Genomic DNA, 19455 nt, shown 5'->3' on the forward strand with positions numbered 1-19455 from the left:
TCATTTAGGTGGGATGGATCCAGTCTTCAGCCACCTCTGACCATTTCTAGACAGGAGTGGACCTGCCAGCTACCCTCCCTTTGAATTGATCAAACCCATCAAGGCAATCTTTTCTGGTCTAATTTAAACATTAAAAAAATGTAAAACATTTCTTTCCCATAGTGATAGGCTCAGGTGTCAGCTCAAAGCCCACCCCATCCTCTTCAGCCATTGTTTTTCTCTTTCCAGTTTCTCCACAGCCTAGAAGTAACAGTACACACACTCATTTGAAAGAAATTGGCACCTTCAGATTCACGGTCCGTTCCGGGACCGATCTGGAAGATTCTGAGACCTGGAATGTGTTGGTCTTTCTGCTCCCCAGGAGATCATCTCAAAACATCAGGAAGGATTTAGAATATAGTGGAACGAGAGGCACATTTAAGCTGTGCCTTGGCTGATGTAGAAGGTGAAGAAGGTGGAATAGGGCATTCTGAAACGTGTCGTGCCAGGAGCCTGCGGAGCAGGGAGGAGGACCATCACCTATCTTTAACCTATTTTCTAGAGAAATGACGAACTCAACTGACCAATCATCCAATGGGACAGGAGACGCGTTCTATAAGGACCCGTTTGTGTCTGAGGGGAAAAGCGGCAAGCCTAATTGCATGGAGCGTGTCGGTAGCAAAGCCCAGCTTGCTGATAGAGAGGTGGCTGCTGTGCACACGCACGTGAGGCAAAAAGATGCCTTCATCCCAGCCTCCAGGAGCGTGCACAGGCCCAGGCAGCAATCAGGGGGGATGGAGCGCCTAGCCAAGGAGGGAGGGGCTCCCGCCCGCCGGGAAGGCTCCCTTTGTGCTGGGAGGCCGTCCAATCCCGGCCTCTCTTTAGTCCTCTCGTCCCTCCCTGCCCAGTTATTGTTCCTATTGGAGAGTAGCAGCAGAGAGCTGTCAGGGTTGGCCAACCGGGAAAGCCAATGATCTGGTGAGAACGTGGCAGCCACCTAAGACACCGCGTCCGCTCCGGTGCGGGCTCCGGGAGCTTTGGCTCCGCCCCCCGAAGGGAGTCTCTATCTGGTGCCGGCCGCGGGGGGGTTTTGTGTGTTTGTGGTCCTCGAAGCCCGGATTAATAAAGCCGGCGCCCCCATTTCCCGTAAATTGTGGTGGCGGCCGAGGGGGCTGGGTGGTCCCTGCCCCGCCCGCTTCCTGCCTCGGCGTTCCCCAGGCCGCGGCCGCGCCCGCAGGTTTGATGCTGCGTCTGACGGAGCGGAACATGAAGCTGCTGGTCTTGGCCGCCTTCGTTTTGGGCTCGGTGCTCTTCTTGCTTTTGCCGGGACTGTCCGCGGCAGACGAGAAGAAGAAAGGGCCCAAAGTCACTGCCAAGGTCTGAGCCGGACGGGAGGCCGCGCCCCCGAGACCGGGCGGAAGGAGGCCGGGGCCCTCGTGCTGCATGCCGTCTCTCCAAGCCCGGATAGGCGAGGGGCGGTGGCGCGGCCGGGAGCGCCGTGGCGGGGAGGGGAGGGGTGGGGAGGCGGGGAGCCCCCGGGCACGCGAGGTCCGAAGCATCCCGGGAAGCGCGCTCCCCGAGGTCGGGCTTTCTGGGGCCAGTTGAGAATAGATCTCCCACCCACAGAGGCCCCCGGAGTCTGCCCCCAGTCTGCTGACGGTGGGGTCCCTGCCATCAGGAACGAGTGGGAGCCCCTTAAATGGTGGAACCAGTCAAGCCCGGTGACCCCATCTTAAATTGGAATATGACATTGACCTTGCTCATTCTCTGTGCTGGGAGAAAATGACTTAAGGAATTTAGAGTGGTTTTTCCCTCTCCCCTTCCTTATTTTTGTTTCTAACTTGCCTTTTCATACGTAATTTCCAAGCTAGCAGGTAATAGTAGACTTCTTAAATTAAAAAGTTGTATGTAGGTGCACAGTGTGAAAGTGTTTTTGAGCGCTTTTGGGGTCTTGTGATAGTCTTATCACTTTCTCACTGTAGAGTAGCGATTCCCAAACTTTTTTGGTCTCAGGACCCATTTTATACTCTCAAATCATTGATGATCCCCTCCAGCTTTTTTTTTAATATGGGTTTTATCCACCAGTATTTGTCGTATTCAAAAATTAGAGTGTGTAAAAATAAACTCATTATAAACATGACCTAAACAGTGTTTTATGTGCTTCTGCACATATTGCAATGTGTTTTGGTTAAAATGTATGAAAAAAATCTAGCTTCTCACTATATACTTGAAAGTAGGAGGGGTATTTTAATAGAAAATAAAGTCTCAGAAAAATCCCCTTCAGTGCTTTGAGAACCACGTCTGCAATTTAACCCTGACCTAGTGAGGCAAATAGTCAAGATTTTATTCTTTTGGTTCATTTACATTAGTAACCAGTGGGCACAACTTGACTTCCCTTTCCCTCCCTACCATAAACCTTGCCTCAAAACTCAAAGAAGGAAAGTGATAGGAAAAAAAATACTAAAATAACTTTTAATAATCTCAATTTCAGGTATATTTTGATCTACGAATTGGTGATGAAGATGGAGGCCGCATTGTCATTGGTCTCTTTGGGAAGACAACTCCAAAGACAGTGGACAATTTTGTGGCTTTGTCCACAGGAGAAGTAAGTAGAAGGGACTTTATCCTAAAGTAAGGGGCTTCTCTACCTCTCCTTGGCTTATGGACATAATGTCCTTGCAAATCCCTTATTCTAAGTCCTTTTTCCCCCCCCCAGAAAGGATTTGGCTTCAAGGGCAGCAAATTTCACCGTGTGATCAAGGACTTCATGATTCAAGGTGGAGACTTCACCCGGGGTGATGGCACAGGAGGTAATACCTACCCTAAACATTTAGTTTGGCTTCTTTGAGAAAGGAATCTGCTGCTGCTGCTCAGGGTGGGAGTAGTGGGCAAGATTTTGTAAAAGAGGTTATTGTTCTTTTTTTCTCAGTTTCCCATAAATATACCCTTGTCTCTACTGGGTCCAGCTATGCTTTTTTTATCCTACAGAAATCCAGCAGGGATAGTGGGAAATAGCATGAGTGTTTCTTACAGGCAGCAGAAATGCTGATTTATGCCTCAAAGCAGATTGCTAATTAGCTGCTTCCAATATAGCACATGAGTTCACTGTCTTAGGTATAGCATGGAGAATCCCAAACGAATGGAATAAATCATGAGTCAGGCTTGTTTAAAGAGCAACATTGTTATTGGGGAATAACACCAGATTATTGTATTGCTAACTGAAAAGAATATGTGACAAAGAATGGAGTTAAGACATTTACATGCTAGAATTCGGCCACATCTTGCTGTGACTGGGGGATATTTGTGTATGTTACAATCTCATAGCCTAATCTTTGAAACCTGATTGTTTTCCCACCCTTTTTAAAATCTTGATATTTGAAAAATTCTATATTTTGCATGTAATGTAAGCTCTCTTTTCAGGAAAAAAAAGATCACATTTATTGAGTATCTCTTAGAAATAATTCAATGTAGTAGGCCTTCATGGGCCTTTAAAATAGTCTTTATCTCAAGGAGATAGATCCAGTTGGGAAACTTATCAACCAAATGAAAAATTGACTTAGATATTTCAGTAGTTGCAGAAAATAATAGAACTATCACAAAGCAGTATGAGATTAAGGAATTATTTTTATTCACAGCAGGTACAGGGAAATCATTGTGGTGAAAAGACTTGTGCTTAGAAAAGAAATAATCCTTGTTGGGGGAAAGGGATGAGGAAGAAAACCTAAATGGTGTAAACAAAGCTGCAGAAGCAATAAAAATACTTTATTTGAATTTATTTGAACAGAATGATTGGAAGGTGGGACCAGTTTGGCTAGATATAGTGGGAGCTAAACATCAGCAAGCATTTTTTTAAGAGCCTATTATGTACTGAGTACTCTAGTTAGCACTGGAGACAAAAATGGAATTGCAAGTCACTTTCATTTTATTGGGAGGGGGGGGGGAGGGGGGAGGAAAGGAGACAAGACTTGAAAAGAGACAATAAAGGATTTGGGCTTTAATATCTGGCTGCATTTGGGGTGATTACTGAACTGAAATGAAGGCTGCCTCCTGAGACCCCAAGAAAACATCAACAGAGAATATTACAGGGAGAGACTTTGTAAGAAGTTGTTGCAGTAATTGAGAAGAAAGATGATGAGGGCTTGGACTTGGATAGTGACTATGAGAGTAGAAATTCATAGATCCGGCAAATGATGTAAAGATACAAAAGATGAAATTTGGAAACTGATTGATATACAGAGTGGGTGAAAAGATAAAGAGTAGAATCCAGGGACTAAACTGACAAGGTCAAAGGATCAAAGCTGTATTTTAGGATGATGAGTGGTATGTGGATAAAACTGGAAGGAGTAACTAGTTAAGAAGTGACTATACCGCTCCAGTATAAAAGTAATGATAGAGTTTGAACTTGTATGGTATCATTGGGAATGAAAAAAGAAAGACTAGATTTCAAAAGCATTGCAGAAGAATAATTGACAGGTATTTGTGAGCATACATATTAAATGTCACTTCTGACACAACATATTTTTGACCAAAGGTAAGTCACCTCTTATTTGGCTTCCTAATCTATATATGTTACCTTCTTCACAGTATTCTTCAAAAGTTTGAGTGATAATGTTTAAAGAATTTAGATAATGGTGATAAAAATCAAGAGAATATAGAAACAAAAATCACTTTGAAGTTTTGAGATTGGATAACCAGTAGCAAAAATTGGGCTGGGGAGAAAGTCCAAGGGTGCTATTTGGTCATCTAAGCATAAAAGATTATAAAGGTAGGAGAGGTAATTAGATTACGTGAGAGGTTAAAGGGATTTAAAAGAGATCTTGACCAGCCCCCTCATTTTTAGAAAATTGGAGGCTCTGATCAATTAGGGCACACGAGCAGTCCTGGACTTCCCACCTTCCCTCTTTCCCCCTCAGTTTTTAACATTTTTTTATTTTTTTCAAATTTTTGTCTTCTAAATTCTATCCTTCTTCTACTCCCTACCTCCTACTCTCAACAATAAGCAAATATAGGTTATAAATGGGCAATTATGTAAAACAATTCCATATTAATCATTTTGTACCAGAAGACTCAAAAGAAATAAAATGAAAAATAGCATATTTCATTCTGTATTCAGTCAGTATCAATTGTTTCTCTGGAGGCAGCTAGTATGCTTCATCATTAGTTCTTTGGATTAGTCTTGGATTATTGTATTGCTGAGAATAGCTAAGTATCGAAGTGGATCGAACAATATTGCTATTACTGTGTACAATGTTCCCTGGTTCTCTTCACTCTGCAATCATTCTAGTTCTGGATTTTGAATTTAGGAACTCTTGATTCCAAATCCTCTTCATTACCAGGAATTCAGGAGTATGTGAATGTATGATTAAAAAATAGAAACATTAATTGATACAGTAGTAATTGCAAATTTTGTTTTAATACTCTAAAAATCATTTTTATTAAAAGTTAATCATAACATGGGAAAATGTTATGTAGTTGTTATATCCAAAGTGTTCCAAACTCTACAACCACCTATCATGAGAATTTGTGATTCTTACAGAATTTTGTGTTAAGTATACTTGTTGGGATATGTGAATGCCCATGATGACATTCATTGATAAAGAAATTTTAAAGTGGTGATAGAGTGCCACGAAATTAATACTTGCAATCCAGATTGCTGTAGTTTATACTTTTCTGTATGTTTCAACTCAGGTGTAGACCATTTGTATTCAGCATGCCACAGAATGAGAATTATCCAGAGTCCATTGATTTTTTTTTTCCCATGTTTTGGTTTGTTTGTTTGTTTATTTATTTATTTATTTTGTTATCAAAATATGTGCATGGGTAATTTTTCAACATTGATCCTTGTAGAAACTTTTGTTCCAACTTTTCCCCTCCTTCCCTCCACCTCCTCCCCTAGATGGTATATAGTCCCATACATATTAAATATGTTAAAGTATACAATATATGTATACATATTTATACAGTTGTCTTGCTACACAAGAAAAATTGGATTTAGAAAGAAGATAAAATTAACCTGGGAAGAAAAGCAAAAATGGCAAATAAACAATACATATTTTGGTTTGTAAAGAAAACGAGTCATTTATTTCTTGGACATTTTTGAAAAATAATTGTATAAGAACTTATGTATCTGCTTCTAGATACACTGTGTAAGACCGCTTTCTTTCAAGAAGTTAATGAATTTTTTTTTAAAGGTTTTTAACACTTTTTTTTTGTACCAGCCATTTTCCAATATTTTTCCCTCTATCCACTAGCATCTTTTCTTTGTAATAAATCAAAGTTAAACAAAACAATCAAATAACTCTTGATGTGGGTATCACTATCCATTGCAATTTCCTTTAGACAAACCACCTGCCCTTCCCCAAAGCTGCCTACTAGATCAGTACTAGATTTTTCTATTTAATATGAGTTTATTTTCCAAATGTATTATTGTAGTCTAATAATTCAGTTTTCTTAAATTCATATCAATTTATACAAATTTTTGTATTTTTCTTTGAATTCCTCATTGTTTTACAGTGCAGTGGGTTGTTTTGGGATTTGGTTACTTGTTGGGGTACCTTGTGTTAAGCCATTTTCCATTCAACAGAAGCCTTCAGAAAGAAAAGTCTCTGGGTGGATAGATGAGTGGATGAGTATTCTCTACAAACTGAGAAGTTTGAAGGAGGGGAAGAAATATGAAGTCCTTTTGTACAATTAAACTCCATTTGTCAGAGATCATTGTTCAGTCCTTCAGGCTATTCAGTGCCAGAGTAAGGGTCTAAGTAAAAAAACAAAACAAAATAAAAAAAACTCTTTTTAATCCCTTCTCCTAAGAAGAAAAAGATTTCTTGTTTTAAACTTAGTGTGAGATATTTTGTTTCCCTTCTCCCTAATCAGCTGAAAATGATTCTCCATTATTCTGCTCTTTGCATGACTATTGCTGTGTGTTTTTGGAGTATCAGGAAGATTATATTTGCAGAAATTTATGCCACAGCTTTTTTTCCTCCTTATCTATCCCCTTTGATTCATTCTGAACATAAATGGTTTATCCCATAAATTATACTGCAGCTTTCATTACATTTCTTTGTCATTTATGTTTCTTAATAATTGGAATTAAATTTTACTCATCAGTGAGACTTACCAGTACTTCTAGAGAAAATTAACTATTTTCTGTCCTGATTTTTATCAAGTTCACTTTAGTGTATTATATATACAGGTGTTTCTACCCTTCGTAACTAAATTTGGAATCCTAGTTGATTTTCCATTCCGACCTAAGATATGCTTTAATTTGTAGGAAAGAGTATCTATGGTGATCGCTTTCCTGATGAGAACTTTAAGCTGAAGCACTATGGGCCAGGCTGGGTGAGCATGGCCAATGCTGGCAAGGATACTAACGGTTCCCAATTTTTCATCACTACTGTCAAGACACCATGGCTGGATGGAAAACATGTGGTGTTTGGCAAAGTTCTAGAAGGAATGGTAAGTGATGGAGATTGGGCACATAGGACTTTTCTCCTCTCATTCTTTATCTCTGCTAATACTGATAATCATCCTTGGCCCTGCAGAAGCCCCAGCTTGCTGGGTGCTATGCTTCTGAGTCCCTAAAGAGACTGAGTGGGAGAAATCAGAGTAAGACTGTCAAGGTGCAAGTAAGGGAAGGTTACACTGTCCTCAACTGCTGGAAACATGTAACTGTAGAGCTCCTTGATTACTGTGTGAAAAGGGAGCTATCTCCCTTGAATGTGACGCAGGATCACTTCTGTTAGCCTGTGGTGTGAAGGAAGAACAGGTTCAGCCCCCTTGGTACCAAAGTGCCTGCTCCCTCCTTCCTTTGTTTAGAAATATGGGATAACAAAATGATATTTGGTAAGAATAGGTTTGATAATGGGATAATGGAGCATTTTTGCTCCACAACATCCTTCTTTTCATTTGACCTTTTGGTTAGAAGTTCAGCAGGAACATTTCAGTCTGTCTAGAGATGGGTTCTCTGGATTGGACAGTTCTGTATTTGGTGACACCAATCTTGACCTCACCCCTCGTTTGTTCTTTTCATTATTAGGATGTGGTACGAAAAGTGGAAAACACCAAGACAGATGGGCGAGACAAGCCTCTGAAAGATGTGACAATAGCTGACTGTGGCACAATTGAAGTGGAGAAGCCCTTTGCCATTGCCAAGGAATAGGCTCCCCTGAAGACCTGCTTTCCAGGCTGGGCAGGCAGAACTGCCCCTATGGGGACTGAGGCCTGGTCTAGTCCTTGTGGCAGTCCTGGGCTCCTCTACAGCCTGAGGTATTGACCTCTGACTGAGCTGACCCAGAATCCATCCTCACATTCCACAGCCCCTCAGGCCCGGTTTTGTAAAGAAAACACAAGCCAATAAAGAAGAAAACTTTTTTTATAGAAAGTGAGTGGGCTGGGTTCATCCCTTGCCCTTAATAAGCATCTAGGCTTAGCCCAGCCTAACCCCATCCTCTACCCTTCAAAAAAAAAAAAATTTTTTTCAAGGGCAGAGTAGGACCTGTTTCCTATAGAACTTCCTTTTGCCCTCTCTCCCTCTGTTCTCTTCTGCCCTCCCCTAGATGTCTTTGGAAGCTAACCAGAGCACTGTCCTGCCCTGGGCTAAACTAGATCTGAATCAGTGGGCAAGAGGACAAATGCTGGTCTCCTAGCAACTGTACTTCCAAAGAGTGGAGCTTCTCCTTCACTGCTCAGCATCCCTTCCCATTCTCATCTCCATCCCCTCACCCTGTATGCTGTCTGGGCCCTTTTTTCTCACTGTGGTTCCTTTCTTCCAATACAAGCAGCCCATTCTGTTTTCTCTGGGCTCATCCCTAAGAGAGACTCCTTTTATTATGTGTTCTTCCCATCTTGGGGTGGAGGGGGTTGGAAGACAAGTATCCCTCAGAACTTGCCCATCAATTGGGGTCAAAATTGGAGAGGGAGAGATTGTAATGGGCCTGCCTAGCTTCATGTTAAGAGTTGGCTCCCATCAGAAAAGTTTGATTCTGAGCCTGTGGTCCCCCTCAGTCAAGGGTCAGGGTGCTACAGGGAAGTCTGGTTGACAGTATGGTTTGTGGGGATGATTTATTCTCCTCAGGGTCCCAGATGTAGTAGGGATGGTATGAAATAGGAGTCCTTCAGCTGGGTTACAGTGGCGCATCCGCTGTAGCCGTAGAAGCCCTGTAACACTCCATTCACTACCATGTTGTGGATTGGTTCTAAAAGAGAAAACAAAATTCAGGCTGAGTAGGAGACCGAAGATAGTTCTATTGTGTGAATGTGCTTACACCACTTATCTGTGTTGTCCTCCCAGAAGGTACTTTTGTTAGCTCTAAGTGAAAGGGTGCAAACAAGACTCATAAGCTGCCTTCTCCAGACACAGCTAACAAGGATCACCAGGAGGAAGTAAGTTAGACTTGGCTATCTATGTCCTGACCCTTAAACTAGTCCTCTTATTTACTACTCAAGCCTGTTCCTTTTTGGGGTGAGTGGAAAGGACAGCTTCTAAACCAGAGCGTGATCATTAGCCAGGCTCCTGATAACAGAAACCAAGTAGCAATGTGTCCTGCCAGGTGTGGGCAGCTACAACAGAACACCTTTTTTTTTTTTTCTCTCCTTAATGATGTTCTGCTATCCAGATACTGTCAACAGTTTAAGAATGGAAGTGAGACATGTGGCAACCCCAGCAACTTTGGGGAGTGGGACCAGACTACCCATCTGACACATTCACTTAAGATGAGCTTGGTTTAGGACTGCTCAGTGCTGCCAGAGCTTCCTCCATTTGGGCCAAATGCTAGAGAAGTTGCAGAGATGTCCCCCATCCCTGCTCAATGCCAACACAGACAGCACAGGCTTCCAAACTGCTGCATCTTGATAGCTCTCGACATTTTACTTACCTAGAGAAGGGCTTTGAACGTATGGATCCCGCTGGAAGTTCACGACTGGTCGGTGAGGGAGCTGAGTACTAGAGGAAAAAAAAAAAAAGGTTGGTCAGTTTTAACACAAAGCCCCGAATACCCGGGATTTGGGATCTCTCGAACAGAGTGCTGACTCATGCAAGTGGAATAAGATGAAGGGATCAGGGCCACCTAGCAAGGCGCTATAGGGACTTTGCATTCTTATACACAGTCACTCCAGAAACTATATGAGAGCCCTAGTGGCACATGGGAAAAATTGTTGGCTCTGTCCCCTTTGTCACTAGACAAATTACTTCCCTTTGGGTCTTGACCTAAAGAAGGTCCCTTCACAAGCTCTAAACCAGGGGTTCTCAAACTACTGACTGCAGGCCAGATGCTGCAGGCTGAGAACGTTTATGCAGCCCGCTAGGTTATGGCAAATGGGCTGAGGGGCAGAGACAGAGTGAGTTTTTGTTTTTACTATAGTCTGAACCTCCCACAGTCTGAGGGACAGTGAACTGGCCCCCTATTTAAAAAGTTTGAGGACCACTGCCCTAAATCTTATGCTAAGATAGAGGTTTCCATCTGTGCCATCCATGGATAGGCCACATTGACAGAAGTGACCATGAGGGGGCAGCATACGCTTCAGCCAGACCCAAGTCCCTGGCCAGAGAAGTAAAACAAGAGCTAAGAGGACTGGGCTGAGCACTTCACCTTGCCTGCTGTTGCTGGGCATGAGCTCACCCAGGGAGCTGAAAGGGAGAAGAGGCACATGAACGACTGCCGCCAGTCCCTCTGAGCGGCCCCTAAACCAGGAAAGCCCCAGCAGCCCTTCAGGGAAGAGGTAGCACAAAGCCTCTAGGGAGCTCTGCTTCTAATTAAAGCCTACCTATTTACTAGTTAGGCTGTTGACTAGCTTAAAAGAGTGAATAGGAGGAGGGCAGCTAGATGAAGCATTTAATAGAGCACTATCCCTGGAGTCAGGAGAACCTGAGGTCAAATCCAGCCTAGCTGTGCAAATCACAACTCCAATTGCCTCAAAAAAAAAAAAAAAAAAAGTGGACTGGGTAAGTTCCAAGGCAAAGAATCCATCTGAAAGAATACTAAGTTATGTGACAGAATATTATTTGATACGTATTAGAGGAAGAAGGGCAGCAAAAGCCATGCAAAAGAAACCCACAAATTTTTTTACCTGTCTTCTCAAGGCCAGTTCTCCACTGGTGTTCTTAAAGAGCTGGCTGAAGACAAACTAGAGGCCCCTTCTCAATTCCCACCCTTATGTTTCTAGTTCCACTCACTCCATGCTGCTGGTCTTAGAGTCTGAAGGGAAATGTCGAAGTTTTAGAAATTCCAGCATCTCCTTGGGGACTTCCTGATTGAGATACAGCACACCCTGAGGAACAAAATCAACAAACACATTAAATACTTCCATTTGCTGAACACTGTGATAGGAACTAAGAGTGAAACAATCCCTCACCTCAAGGACTCATGAAAGACAAAGGTATAAAATTTTACAAATAAAGAATAGTGATTATGTGAGAGCAGATATAACCAAGATGATAGGGTCAGGAAAGACTTCTTGTAGAAGGAGGCACTTGAAGTGAAAAATGAAAGAAACTTGGAATCTCAAGAGAAGTGGGCAAGGAATGGATTCTAGGCATGGTGTGGGCAGGAAGGGCAATGAAACATACACAGATCCACATGCAATCTTGTGCTACTAACATTACAAGTAGGAGCTCAACAGATACACATCCCTGCAGTGAAAGACACCTCCAAAAAAGATTTCCTATTGAGCCCTGAAGTTAGTGTCTAGGAAGAAAAGAAGCCCAGCTCTGCCCTTCTCACCTGAATATAAGCTTCTAACCCCTGTCGACGCTGCTCCAGAACCTTGGGCCTCCAGTTAGGCACTCGTTTGGGGGGAAAGTCAGGCACTTTGCAAGACTTCTTAATCTGTCCGAAACCGTAAGAAACCCGCTCAGAGGTCCCGATTCCCAGGAACTGGGGCCCCAAGTAGAACATTCTAGTTCCAAATTCCTATGCTTTATCCCCACCTCCGATACGGTCCCTCTTCTGGGTAGATCCCGATACCGGAGAGGTAAATTCAGACTTCGCCTTAAGCTAAGCACCCTGCATTCTGAAAGTCAGGCATCAAATCATCTCAAAAAGCCAACTCTTCCCATATTCTCCAGTACACTTGTCACTCCACTGGTGTTCTCTCATTGTTCTCCCCCTCCCTCCGTCCCCTTTTCAAGCCGCGGGAGGGACCAGTAATTTGAAGGAAAGATGGATCTCAAAGGAGGGCTGGCTTTTGCCCGGGGTAGAACAGAACTAGGTCTCCCGGGTCATTCAGTTCTCCGAAGCCCAAGGACCAGGCGCTCTCCCTGCTTCTCACCTGCTTGTGCAGGGCATGGAATTCGCTGTAGCGCCGGTGAATGGTGTGCCTTCTCCCATTGCAGAGGACTTCCACCCTGAACACCTAAAGGGAGGGGGAAGCAGGAGAGTATGAGCGAGCCCCTCCACCCCTCCCGGACCGGCAGAGTCAGGACAGAACTGAGAAGGGCCAGGTAGAACTCCAGTTCCCCTCTTCTCTTTCCACCCCAGAACAGCCAAGAGAAGACCGGGCACCAGCCCTCTCCTGCAGCCAGTTTCAGCGGCTGAGCATCCCTCCGCACAAAGGCCCTTTCAAAAGAGCCCCTGCTCCAGGGGACCTCCGGGCACACTAAGCCAGGACGGCTCACCTCTCCTTCCCCTCTACCCCCTCCCACTCCCCCAGCAATCTAGATCGACCGAAGGGGGATGGTGGTGAAGGAGGCAGGTCAATCCCCTCTGCCCTCCAGCGCAAAGTTTACCAATTACAAGGGTCGAAGACTTCCTCCCCTCCCCATTTCCCTCAGTCCGCTGGGATGTAGCTGAGTGCCACTAACCGCGCTGGGGGCGGGGAAAATCTCTGCTTTTTGACACCCCCCCCCACCTCCCCGCCTCCCAATTAACATGTAGGAGAAAGATGGGAGGGGATGAAGTCCTCAGGCTCTCGAGCAGGAGGGAGGAGAGTAACTCGGGGTGATTCGAAAGCCTCCCTACGGCTCCTGCCCAGGTCTCTCCTTCCCGTAGCAGCCCAAGCCCCCACCTAAGGTTTCCTCCCGTCCCGGGGCAGCGAACGCTGCCCGCCAGACGCTTTGAAATCCCCCGCTGGACGAACTCCAAGACCCGTTTGATTCCCAATGGGAGCACTGCCCGAACACTCACCATGTGTCCTCTCTCCAGGCTCCTTTCGGGCTGCGCAGCCTCCGGCCCCACGGAAGGAATGTGTACTTGGAGCATCCCCGACCCAAAGCCGCCTTCGGCCCCAGCAACTGGCGAACCCGGACTCCGGCCGAGACCCAGCGCCGCTCCCTCCCGAGCTGGCTCCGCCCCGCCAGGCCCCGCCCCCACCTGGGCTCCGCCCCCGCCCCTGCAGGGTCCGGAGGTCCCCCTCGCTCGCCCTCTCGGGATGAGAACAAAGTGGAGCTGGCCGAACCTAAGCTACCCCGGCCGGAGTCGGCTCCAGAGGAGCCCGGCGGCAGAGAGAAAGAAGTTTCAGTCTTTAGTCTGTTTGCTGGGAACCCAGGCAGGTGTACCCGCCCGCTTTCTCCAAGCTGCGTTCTCAGGGAGCGCCCAAACTAAAAGAGCAACCGGGATGGGACCGAGGGGACTCCCAGGGCGCTGACATTCAGAGGAGGATGACCCCTCAGTACCGAGAGAAGTAGCGGACGGAGGCTCCGGAGCCAGAGGCTCTGCCTTCAGATCCTCGGTAAGCCACTCGCTGTGACTGCGGGCGAATCACCTCACTTTAGTTTTAAAGTGGGCACCCTCCTGTCCAACCAAAGCCTACCCAGTCCCAAATCAACACGGGTAACGACAGGAAGGCACGACGCCTCGAGGGGCTTCAATTACCCCTGGGAGCATTGGCGCTCCGGGGTCTTTCGCTGCCCCACAAGCTGATTTGAGGGTATTTTTAGTGATGTTTATTCCAGGCAGGAAAAACGCTAGTCCTGGCTTTATCCGTGTTCCTGGAGAATCTTTTCTTTCCGCTCCTTCCCCTTGGTCTTAAATGTGAGTGTGTGTATGTGTAATTTATGTAAATCAGGTAATATTGATCCTACAGCAACTGAGAGATAGATAGCCTTTGTTTTTACATAATCTTTTATTTCCTAGAGCATTCCTCCCTCCATCCCCAAAAAAAGGATCTCTTAGAATAAAGTTTAAAGAAAAGAAAAATGTCCAGGAAACTTAACAGTGTATCAGAAAAGTATGACTTTATTTGTGGAATCCCTCACTTCTTCAAAGGGGAGGGATGTCTTATCATTTTCTTTATTCCATAACATTTAGTTTTTATTGTTTTTTGTTGTTTCCATTGAAGTCATTGTAGTTGTTTGACACATTCATTTTCTGGTTCTGCTTATTCATTGTTTCAGTTCCGATAAGTCTTTCACTCTTTTTCTGTGTTCATTTCTTTTGGCCCTGTAGAATTCTATTCATTCATGAGCCACAACTTCTTTAGCCCTTGCCCAATTCTCGGACATCTCCTTTTGTTTCCCACTTCTGTGTTAAACACAAAAGATGCTGCTATAAAATATTTTGTCGCTGACCTTTTTAGGGAATACGTTTCTCAAACTCTGCACTTCAGCATTCCCACGACCCCTGCCTGTTTCCTAAAATCTGCCTCAAAAGAATGTTCGACATTCCAACTTTGTTGTGTGCAGGTTGTGAGAAGGGAAAAGCCCACAGACACCTGCTTGTTCCAGGACTGGGGGTAAAAGGTAAGAAAGGAAACAAAAGAAAAGAAAGGCTAGGATTATGTCTGGAAATTTGCATTCCCACATATCCAGTGACTCACCAAATATAGTCCTTTCTCCCTCCACAGCATCTCTCACAATTTTTCCCTTACTCTCTTTTCTTACAGGGCCAACATCCTGATTCTATCCCATATCACCTCTCACCTAGAGCATTGAAGGAGCCTCCTAATTAGTCTCTCAGCCTCAAGTCTCTCCTGTTTCCGATTCATCCTCTATGAAGCTGTCAAGGTGATTTTCCTAAATAAAACATCTGTCACTGCCCTCCTCAAACCCCGAGGCTCTCTTTTACTCTAGGAATATAAACTCCTTTATTTGTCATTTAAAGCCTTAACCTGAATGCAATCAACCTTTTCAATCTATGACTGCCTTTTCCATATTCTGTGGTCCAACAAAACTGGCCTTCTTGTTCTTTCTCATACATGGCACTCGTTTCCCCTGATGTTTTTGTGAGAGAGGAGCTGTTAGATAATGGCGATACACCCCTGCCCCCTGTCCCTGCCCCTGGGAGACACGGAGGCAGTGGATTGTTTGAGCCCAGAAGCCCTACTCTGTGGCAGGGCCCAAATTGGTTGGAATCTGTACCAAACCTCGGGATCAGTCTGCATTAAGCATGCTTTTTGTGCCAGGCACTGAGCACTCGGGGTAGAATAGGAGGAAAAACCCAGTCCCTGCCCTCACAACCCGGTGGGGAAGAGTCTAGAGCCAGTTTGAAGAGGCCCTGGGAGACGGGCGCAGGGAGAAGTTACCCTGATGAGCTCAGGAATAGTCCTTTACTTCCATTCTGGGCAAGATAGAGAGACCAAGTCTCAAAAGTGCAGAAACGGGAGCAGCCGGGCGCTGCAGAGGACAAAGCACTGGCCCTGAGTCAGGAGGGCCCCGGGTTCAAATCCAGCCTCAGTTACTTATTAGCTATGTGACCCTGGGAGGCTCACTTAACGTTGCTTACCTCAAAGAGAGAGACAGAGACAGATACGAGAAATGCAGAGAGAGAGGGAGAGACAGAGGGAATGAATATGAATGTGATAACGTGCAGGATTTGGAGTCAAGGAAATTCTGCTGCATCCATTTTCTGTGATAGAGTCATGCCACCTTTCTGATCTTCAGTTCCCTCATCTTTCAGGAGAGTGTGCTTCACCTGTAATAAGCAGGTCACAGGGTTGTGGTGAGGCTCAAACTTGTATATACCTTGTTATAGCAGCATCAGCTTTTGATTATTGTTATCATTGTGTTGATTTTGGTGCTGATTGCGTCCCGTTCTGGCACAGTGTAGGCACAAGCCAGCTAGGCCCTGTCCAGAAATTTAAAAACTTGGGCCCTTGTGATCCGTGTTCCACAAATCTGGTCTCTTTTCCTACCTTTTCCCTATAACCCTAAATGCCTATTAATTTCCCTCTTCCTCTCTGATCTCTGCCCTTAACCTCCCAAAACCTGGCCCAGCAGCCCTTGGGCTCTGTTCTATGGAAGAAAATTACCCTGGAGCCTCTGTGTGCTCAGGACTCTGGGAGCAGCCTTTCTCCCCAACACCCTTAACAGAAACTTTTACTCAGACTGCTGGGAGAGAGCATCAATTCCAGAGCATTTCCGCCAACCCGAGGCATGGAACCAGTATACTGGGATGGGGGCTAACGGAGAGCAAAAATGGGCACGAGCCAGGGGTGGGGTCAGAGAAATGCACATGGAAGGGACACAGCGGAGGCCCCAGAGCCCAGAGCTGCGCGGTTTCCGTGTCTGCTGTAGTCTGGCTGGTAGATGGGTGTGGTGGCCATGAGGAGAAAGGAGCTGCTCTGTTCTGTGGGGCCAGCCCTCCTGGGGTGTGGGGAAGGGACCGCCAGGCTGGCCTGGGGCCAGGAGAGCTGGGGGCCCTACCCTGGCTCCTGCCCAGGGCTGCTCTGGCTGGGGGAGGCGGACAGTGGGGGTCACTGCCCCTGGGCGTCCACTTGACAACACGCTTGGGAGCATGCACACAGACAGACACATAGACACACACAGACACAAAGACAGAGACACAGACACACACATATACACACATAGACACACACATGCATGCACCCATTTCCAAACATGTAACAGAACCCAAAAATTGGATTTGTTGGGAAAATGGAGACTCAGTAGCTTTAAAAATATAGGATGAATTTTACATGTTACTTTTTTAAACTGTGCTGCCTGTCTAGCCACATTCTGAACTTCCTGCTGTTCTATACATTAAAAAACATTTCAGTGTCCTTTTAAGGCATCACTATAGCTAATGTCTCTCCCTTCCATCATCTGCCCTGAATTAAAAACTGAGAAAAAGAGAAGAAAAACCTTGAAACAAGTAAATATAGTTAGGCAAAGGAGTCATGTCTCTTTTAGTACCTTGAGACTGTTAGAAATACACTCTTGACACTGAAAATCAGATATCAAGGAAAATTTATTAAAGAAGAATCTTAAAGAATCCTCTTACTAAAGATCCAACTCACTTCCAGTTGATCAATGATGGACAGAAATAACTACACCCAGAGAAGGAACACTGGGAAGTGAATGTAAACTGTTAGCACTACTGTCTATCTACCCAGGCTACTTATACCTTCGGAATCTAATACTTAATGTGCAACAAGAAAATGGTATTTACACACATATATTGTATCTAGGTTTTATTGTAACACATGTAAAATGTATGGGATTTCCTGTCATTGGGGGGAGGGAGTGGAGGGAGGGGGGGATAATTTGGAAAAATGAATACAAGGGATAATGTTATAAAAAAAATTCTAAATAAATAAAAGTATATGTAAAAAAAAAAAAAAAAAAGAATCCTCTTACTGTTTCTGGCCAGAAGTGGGTCCCAGAAGTGGAGGAACCTTTATATTTGCTAGTGTGGCGCAGCCCCTCCCTCCATTTCATTCAGGTTACAGTCTTTCTGATCCATCCACTACATGTTTCCCCTTAATATATATATATATATATATATATATATATATATATATATATATATATATATATATATATAAAACATGTTCTCCCCTCCTCATACATCCCATGTTCAAAAATGGCAGGAAAACTCCTCCTAGGGGTGTGTTGTTTAATATTCAATTAGCCTATTATGCAGGCACAGTAGTGATTTGATCAAGTCCTGTCATTGACTAGTTTGGGCTGGATGGACTATTTTCTCAAAATCACAAGACTTTCTGTTTGGCTGAATCCACCTGTGCCTTCCTAGCCCCCCTTGTTTGCTCAAAGCTATTCTGTGAACCCTAACCTTCCTTAATGCTCTCACATTCTGAAAACTTCTTGGTCAGTGGTACCCACTATCCAACACTATCTCAAAGCTTGCAACACTGTGGAAATGCAACTTTTCAGCATTTCTCACAATTTCCCCATTTCCTTTTTAATAAGGATTTTGTTTCCACATTTTTTTTCTGTTGCCCCTTCTCCAAACCTTTTAACATCATTTTACATTCCTCATCTATATTTTGATCTTCCTTAAAGATCTCAAAGAACTTCCATTTAAATTTAACATTTCTCTTTAAACTAAAAACTTGTAGCCTGAAAGGAATAAGACTAACAAAGGAATACAACAAACTTGGCCCAAACAAGATAAAACAATAATATGTTCCACAATCCTTAAATAGGTACGTGGTTCTGAGTAGATTCTCAACTTGAACCCATCATCCCCCTTCTGTCTTTTGGGGTGATGGAATTCTGGGGACAAGGGATGGAGATCTCAGTCTAACACAGCAATCATGACTACTTCAATGGAAAGGAGCGTAGAGTTGAGAAATTTTATAGGGTAACCTTTAAGGAAACATGTTTTATACAGATTTATGCATCCATCAACAGATAGATTCACTAAGCCAAATAGTCATTTACCTACTTAGTTAGGATACAATGACTATATTTTTCAGATTGAAAACTGCAAGATCTTACATACTTGAATTGTACTCATAATTTCTATTGATCCCTTATTCTGATTAAAGAAGCTTGTCATAAGAGGAAAAAGCTGGGACATGATTAGTATTCTTCAGGCCTATCCTTCAGGCCTCAGTCTGAGAGCACATACAAGATAGGATAAAGCATCCTTTGTTTTATTGGTGATAACCAATTATGCAGTAACAAGTCCACCTCATAGCAGCTCAGGAATAATCAGGTGGGTTTTTATTGAATGGAACTCCCCTAGGAGACTGTCAGAAGGATCCCACCTAAGCAGAGGCCAAGGTTGTCTTCCCAACTTTTGCCCAGATATTAACATCCACCTATAACAATTCAAGATCACCTTCCTCAGAGTAGATAGTGGCACATTTCTCTCCTGGTGAATTACAGCCTTGATGACTTTGTTAGACAATTCAAAACTCTAAACAATATCAGCTCCAGTCCCAAGAGATTTTATCTCAAATAGCAAGCCTCATAAATCAAAGTTTCAGGTGAATTTAGTTCTCAAGGATCACATATCCGAAATAAGTATTGACTACAATCTTACATTAATAATAGTAAGTTCTTGAGTCAGAAGAGTTTTCTGTTTTAAATCTTCCTCCTTAGTTTTACCTGTAGAAGGTTTCCTGGTAGGAATTACCTCCCACTTAGAATTTGTTTGTTTGGCTTCCTCCATTTCTCCCGGTTCAGGAGCAGGTTCCTTAACAACATTTTTTTCCTGAGGCAGTTGGGGTTAAGTGACTTGCCCAGGATCACACAGCCAGGAAGTGTTAAGTGTCTGAGAGCAGATTTGAACTCTGGTCCTCCTGACTACAGTACTCGTGCTCTATCTAGGGGTTCTCAAACTACAGCCCGAGGGCCAG

General features: G+C 44.3%; 2 protein-coding genes across 3 annotated transcripts; one reads left to right on the top strand and one right to left on the bottom strand.

Moving 5' to 3' along the window:
* Positions 1-1002: 1002 nt before the first annotated feature.
* Positions 1003-8359, top strand: PPIB (peptidylprolyl isomerase B). The gene is made up of 5 exons (XM_074294855.1): positions 1003-1356; positions 2471-2584; positions 2696-2789; positions 7250-7434; positions 8015-8359. Exons 1-5 carry the CDS (start codon positions 1222-1224, stop codon positions 8135-8137), a joined length of 651 nt encoding a protein of 216 aa, XP_074150956.1. The 5' UTR covers positions 1003-1221; the 3' UTR covers positions 8138-8359.
* SNX22 (sorting nexin 22) lies at positions 8335-13246 on the bottom strand. Of its 2 annotated transcripts, XM_074294857.1 has the most exons (6): positions 13098-13245; positions 12244-12327; positions 11697-11801; positions 11150-11244; positions 9852-9919; positions 8335-9173 (listed from the first exon to the last, which is right to left on the bottom strand). In XM_074294857.1, exons 1-6 carry the CDS (start codon positions 13170-13172, stop codon positions 9049-9051), a joined length of 552 nt encoding a protein of 183 aa, XP_074150958.1. In that variant the 5' UTR covers positions 13173-13245; the 3' UTR covers positions 8335-9048. The 2 variants fall into 2 exon arrangements, with proteins under 2 accessions (XP_074150958.1, XP_074150959.1); XM_074294858.1 differs by lacking the exon at positions 11697-11801 and having other exon boundaries at positions 13098-13246.
* Positions 13247-19455: the final 6209 nt, after the last annotated feature.

The sequence above is a fragment of the Sminthopsis crassicaudata genome, chromosome 2 (genome assembly GCF_048593235.1).
Source record: "Sminthopsis crassicaudata isolate SCR6 chromosome 2, ASM4859323v1, whole genome shotgun sequence".
In the NCBI taxonomy this organism is placed as follows: Eukaryota; Metazoa; Chordata; class Mammalia; order Dasyuromorphia; family Dasyuridae; genus Sminthopsis; species Sminthopsis crassicaudata.